General features: G+C 44.6%; 1 protein-coding gene across 1 annotated transcript in view; it reads left to right on the top strand.

Moving 5' to 3' along the window:
- The first annotated feature begins 4,786 nt into the window (after window positions 1–4,786).
- LOC147426015 (uncharacterized) overlaps window positions 4,787–6,723 on the top strand; it is a 4,461-nt gene continuing 2,524 nt past the window's right edge. The window contains exon 1 of the mRNA XM_086498162.1: window positions 4,787–5,020. Within this exon, the coding sequence (XP_086354288.1) occupies window positions 4,787–5,020 (234 nt within the window). The remainder of the gene's footprint in view (window positions 5,021–6,723) is intronic.

The following is a 6,723-nucleotide window of genomic DNA, read 5'->3' as shown; positions in this document are numbered from 1 at the left end:
CATTGGAAATCAGCAGCTTTCCATGATAAAGAAGCTTGCCGTTTACCTGCGCATCCCAGTACAGTCCAGCTGCTGGAACGAGTTCCTGAATGGATACTCAACGCTGACGAGAGAGTGGCAAACCCGCACTTGCAAAGGCAGTCTACTGCAGATTGTCGCTCCCTTGCCCTGGAACTAGAACTTCTGCTGGGTAACAAACCAACTTACCGATGTATGAAGGATGTTAGGGTACAACTCCAGGAAGTTTTGGTGCAAATGCAAACTGCCAGAGGTGTTTTGGATCAGAGAGTCAAAGACATTCTTGAGGACTAGATAGCCACTAGCAAAGGACCTCAGACTAGAATGTCAATCGGAGCACAGGCAACTGCTCTCCGAACATTGTTCCAACTAGTGAGAATCACCAGAAAGATGATGCAGAAAGAGAACCAGGCTGTTCTCAATTTCTTAGAATTTGTGCCTGATTCTCCAGTTCTCTTGTATGCTGTTCCAACAAGAGAAACAGAGCTGCCAAGATTCTTTCCAATACTGTATCCTCAACATCCAGAACTAGTTGATCGCCTTACATACTTCAAAATCACTGATGAGCTTCAGGATTGGTATGAGCGATCGACTGTGGAATGGAAGACTTGGTAGACGCTGTTCAATGATGCTCTCCAAATCAATGATATTCAGGAACTGAAAGAGGAGATGCATAGGATCCAGCTGTGTATGGGCCAGTGGAAGATTCAAGTCAGAGGACTGACCAGGATTACTAATTAGTTGCTACAACTTACGATCAAATCTTCTAAATTGCCTGAAAAAGACATTGCAGCAAAGCCGGGTCTGGCACCACAGTACAGGGAGATGGCTGAGATTCTTTTTGAAGCTCGAGTCAAAACTAATCAGCCTCTTCCAGAAGGATGGATCCATACTGCTTCGCATTGTCATAAGCTGGCCAGAACCAGACTTAGCAAGGGCAGGCGTACACTCTATGACCCTGACACCAAAACCTATCATTCCCTCACGCCTTATGAAGTAGAGATGACCACCAACCAGTGGGATCAGCTTGAGCAGGAGGCCATTTACCGACTGATTCAGAAGGAGAATGCTGGTACTGGGACTTCTCAGGCACCCTCCAGGTCAAAGGGCAAACGGAAGCTAGTCCAATGGAAGGATACTGGGTAGTTCCATCTCAGAATTCAGCGGTGACTTTTCTCCTCAGCAGGTAGGTGGAGATGAGAGCTCTACCTTGGCCTGATGAGAGCTCCATCTTGGCCTCGTGAGAGCTCCACCTTGGCCTTTTCAGTTGCCTCTAGCAATCCTTGGCCTTTTCAGCTGCCTACTCGCAATCTTTGTATGGCCATTCTGTTAGTGGTCAAGCTGGATTCCCAACATCAGAACTAGACGGTGGATTTTTCAGTCTCACATCAGAATCAGACAGGGGAATTTTTTAGAAAGTTTGGAATCTTGCCAAAATTCAAGAAAGAAGGGAAGGATGTAGACGGCTGGATAGTTCACTGTGTGGTAACGTCTTCTTAGAAGATGGGCAGCGAATTACTTAGTAGTTACTATGGTAATTACTACAGTAAACTCGAAGTGTATAAATAGGGCCTATTACATTGTAATCGGGTTGGCAATTATTATCATTTGGGTTAGCACCTTGGTTGTACTTGTACTTGAGAATCATTGGCAATATTATCGGCTGTACTTTCTCTTTGTAAATCATATTCGCTGTAACCTTGATCTATAATTCCAATCATGGCATATTCCAGTTATACTTACTTCTCGTCCAATCTTCTGAATCTGAATCTGAATCTGAACCTTATTTCCAGTACATAAGTCTGATTCTAATTTCAGTATCCACATTCTAGTCTAGTTTCTGATTCTGTCCAGTCTACTGTCTGAAATCTCCCTACACTAGTAGCTGAAATCTTCCAACACTCGAATTAGCTGTCTCAAGAGATTAGCTCCAATTCCAATATCCATGCTAGAGCCTGCATGTAAATCCTACAGAAAACTCTATATGGCTTGCAAAGCTCCACAAAGCATCATGCTAGTGTCAATCACCGTACGACTTACAATCTCTGGTGCAAATGCTCCCACTGTAGGGCTAGGTCGGGCCTCGACACTAGTAGGTCATACATGAGACATTCAAACACTGATGAAATCTACAAATACGTGGTTGTCCTAGCCTCTCGTGTGCTATCTGCATGCACTACATCATCAAGACTACTCATCGGGTATGAATGTGCCACTAATGACACTGGGATTGCTACGTCTCTCTCACCCATAGGCGGAACCGTGTGCCCTGGTATCAACTCATCAGCCTCTAGCATGAGCATATTAAAGAACTCCATGTTTGTCATCTCTTTGTGTGTCTCTAGTTAGTAGACCTGCTCTACCTCTACCCGCACAAACTCTGACAACACCTACGATGTCTCACTAGAGCACTGCCACTCTACCTCTGTCTCTACAGAGTCTACTGGCACGTCTTGCACAGTTAAATTCTCTGTCTCATGAGCATGGTGGAGCTCATCCGCTGTGAAGGAGACATGTCTCGTCTCTTGCTCAAAGCATGCCAACAACAAAACTGATACTATGTAGTCTCGACCCTCAAACACATGCATATGATACACCAAGCCACTATGGGCTCCTCTGACAATCACTAATGAACCGTAATGCATCTGGAAAGACTCCTCTCTAAGAAGTGTGTGACAACCAAAATAGTATAACTGTCTCGCTGAGATCAAGCTTTATCTCAACTAAGGAACGTAGTGCACATGTCCTAGCATGTATGATGAACCATTGGGCAATAACTAGCAAACGTCTCCTGCACCCTCTATGTCAAACACCGAACCATGGTCCAAGTGCACACATCTAAGTCTCCCACTAAAAAATGTATTGAACCACTCATGAAATATTGTGATGTCGAAAGCAACATCGCTATCTAGCAATCATTGCAGAGAAAGTGTTCTATCCATAGGTATATATGCAAGAGATACACTCGAGGCAAGCATGCCATCACCATCATTGGCATAGACTACCCCTGTAAATTGCCTCCTAACATGTGTCAAAGCCATATCTGCATCACGCATACATGTCTACTGCTGTCTCATACATCTAAAACAATGGTGCCTAGTGTGCCTTGTGTAACCACAATGCCAACAACGCAAGTATCTGCAAGAACGAGATTGTCGTCTCTCACTATCACACATGTTTGCTGCCATAGTGAATGCCAAAATTGCAACAAAGTGGGAGATCACTCGATCACTACACAATCATGAAAACCATGACCAGTTGCATAAAAAATGATTCTCACATATACATAAAACAACTCCACAATCTTCTATCTGCAAGTATAAACTGGGATAAATAACTCAACCGAGCATAAAGCGCATAACCATAGACACAAGTAGAGAGCAAACTAGCTCAAAACACATCCACAAGAAAAATTGTCTGTAAAAATTCTACAAAAACTTGTGAAACGTGTGACTGTCTATCTGTAGCCATACAAGCATACACTAACCTCACCCCTGTAAGAGTGGATATAAGAACACCAAGCTGGGTCCAAGCGTCAAAGTGAGAGTAAACACTTGATCACTATCAAAGTGGAAATATATTGACCAATGTACAAGATGGCATAACACTGCAAAATTTCATGGCGAGAAGACAAGGAAAAACGAGCAGAGTTTCCTTGGCAACATGAACCAAAACTCAATGCAAAACGCAAGCTAGAAAACTATAGATAACTACTAGAGTGGGAGTAAACTCGACCATTAAACCATCAAAGAGTAAAATACAAATACAGACAAAACATGGCAAGAATCTGGGGACAAACGGACATAATTTCCCATGTATTTTGAGCAAAAGCTCAAAAAATCTCACCAAAATACTGCACCAAAATAAACACTCGGTGTCTCAGTAAACAGATCCACAAATGGCCTACATACGCTGCCAAAATCTTGGCAAAATAGCTCACTCTTAACCGAGTGGCTCTATGTATGTACTTGTCCAAAAACACTTGTAATCTACGCACCTGCTACCAGCGAGCTATACCAAGCTCAAGCTATTTCCACAAATGTGTACATAGCATAAAACTGCACAAGACCTTGCCAGAAGCTCTTTGGAATGCTCTACAAAATTATATATGAGCACTACATGTGTGGCATCTGATGTGCTGGAAAGACTGCACAATCTGTGAGAAAAACCACTGGGAAACTGGAACACACTATCTCATTGATAGGTAAAATCATCAATCGGAAATTCTGTCCAAGAGTTGAGCGCACGTGAGGGCAAAAACCACTCTGAAATGGGCCGTTGGAGCCGAATGTGTCGTATGTGTGTCGTTGAAGCCGAAAACTGGAGAATAATTGAAGCCAAAATGCCAGAAGAGTACGTTAAAGTCAGGCTGCTTCGGATGGGGGCTAGAGGAGAACCAATGCCGCTCTCGCTTGTAAGTCTCCTGCAATGTCAAGGTTGGGATGTTGGGGTGGCAAGGATGTGCATCAGAGCCAAATCTGCTCTGGAATGAGCATGGAAGGGAAGCTGATGGCGAGGCTACATTGGAGGAGAGCCCTGCCACTCTCGCTCTCACTATCGCTATGTTGAAGCCGAGGAAAATATCGCTGATGCCGCCTTCCGCCATCGAACGGAAGCACCAATGCCATAGCCACCTGTGGTCAAGGCCAAAGCCAAGCCGCCAAATCAGTGTCCAAAATTGATTCCAAGAATAAGCTGTCGTGGGAGAAACAGGCAAGTGGATGCCATGGATATGCCAAAACACCGAGTGTACTGATGCTCAAAGCCAATGGTGGTAGAGGTCCAATGCCGAAGAGAAATTTTGTGCTTATTTGCCCATACTTGCACACACCTGTGTCTACTCTCTACTCGCAAACTTGCTCTTTCTCTCTCTCTCTCTCTCTCTCTCTCTCTCTCTCTCTCTCTCTCTCTCTCTCTCTCTCTCTCTCTCTCTCTCTCTCTCTCTCTCTCTCTCTCTCAAGCTTGCTCACTGCCTCTCAGGGCGGGGAGAGCGAGGGCTATGGTGGGTTCACGGTCAACCAAGATGCCATTGCTACTTTGGCTACCAGTAGATCTACCCAAACTTGATCTTTCTCTCTCTCTCTCTCTCTCTCTCTCTCTCTCTCTCTCTCTCTCTCTCTCTCTCTCTCTCTCTCTCTCTCTCTCTCTCTCTCTCTCTCTCTCTCTCTCTCTCTCTCTCTCTCTCTCTCTCTCTCAAGCTTGCTCACTGCCTCTCAGGGCGGGGAGAGCGAGGGCTATGGTGGGTTCACGGTCAACCAAGATGCCATTGCTACTTTGGCTACCAGTAGATCTACCCAAGCTTGCCTTTTTCCTTGCCATCTAGACCGATTCCACAAGCTGCCCAACTTGGTTGATTCTGCAGATCTCTTTCGATCGTGCTCCAAGCCTTGCCTTGCTAGGGGTTCTACCTACTTCGTTTGCCTTCAAGGTGCATCGACTTCACCATGCGGCTCCAAATTTCACTGCCTAATTTGCTTGCAAATCCCTAGCCAAGGCTCGCAGTGTGCTGCTAAGCTCTTCAATTCTTGCCAAGCTTTTCTTGCTCTCTATGTTGACGTGCAAATCTTCTTTCTTGCTCGATTCTTTGAGAATCCTCAAGATCCCCAAAAGGGGCAGTGCGCACTAGGACTCAGAGATCCACAAATCTGCTCGATCTCCTCCGAATGCAGCCGAATCTCATTGGATTTGTGATCTGATTCCACCAAGCGTCGAGATTTGTATGAGCTCCATCATTGTTGAGGGACCACCATCATCGCCAAGTCGTAGCTCTGATACCACTTGTGAGGGCGAGTGTGCGCAGATGCGTGCGTGGGCAATGCGGTGCGGTGCGTGTGGGAAAAGGGAGAAGCACGAGAGTGTGGGTGGAGCAACCTGAAGAAGTATTGAGGTAGAATCTCCTTATTCATATGTATATAATGAATAAGGGTACATACACACGGTGGGTGGGCGATCGGACACTGAACGTCTAGCCCTAAGCAAGGATGCAGCACCTTTACACAAACAGATATGGACTTGAGGGGGTGCCACAAGTATGTGGCTAGTCATATCGATGATTTTGATAAGATCTTGTCAAGGTTGGAAGAAGGGAACCTTACCTTGTCTGGGCAAAAGTCAGTGTTTGAAGTGAATGAAGTTCTTATTGTTTGAAGGTTCATGGGTGCATGCGTGTTTTATGTTATCTAAATTCCACATTATATGCATGTGGCAGAACCTTTGTACCAACTCTTGAGAAAGAACTAGAAATTCCAATGGGAATAAATGCATACACATGCCATGAGAAAATTAAAGAAATTGTGGCTTTTCTCTCCATCTTTGAGGAAAGTAAACTATGAATGTGGAAGACATGTGATTGTTAGAGTGGATACTAGCCCCACAAGAATTGGATGGGCGCTTGGGCAAGATGATGATGATGGAAAGCTATATGTGGGGAGCTTTGGAGAAAAGGCCCTAAGTTCTTGTCAACGCAATTATTCACAGGTGAAAAGGGAACTATGGGGAGTAGTCACTGCACCTAAAATGTGATAAAGAGTATCTAATAGGAGCAAATGTATCCCTTCTTGGAATGATCACAAGCTTATCAACTCTTGACATTGCTATGTTGAGATGGATTTCCTACTTAAAGTCCTTAAATGCAAAACTTAAGCATATTGCAAGGTAAAGATAATCCATTTGTAGATATGCTTGCTAGAGCAAGGTATGAAAATG

This window comes from Adiantum capillus-veneris, chromosome 24, assembly GCF_014529385.1.
Source record: "Adiantum capillus-veneris isolate H3 chromosome 24, ASM1452938v2, whole genome shotgun sequence".
Lineage (NCBI taxonomy): Eukaryota > Viridiplantae > Streptophyta > Polypodiopsida > Polypodiales > Pteridaceae > Adiantum > Adiantum capillus-veneris.
Note: the sequence above shows the minus strand (reverse complement) of the source record. Positions and strands in the feature narration are given on the sequence as shown.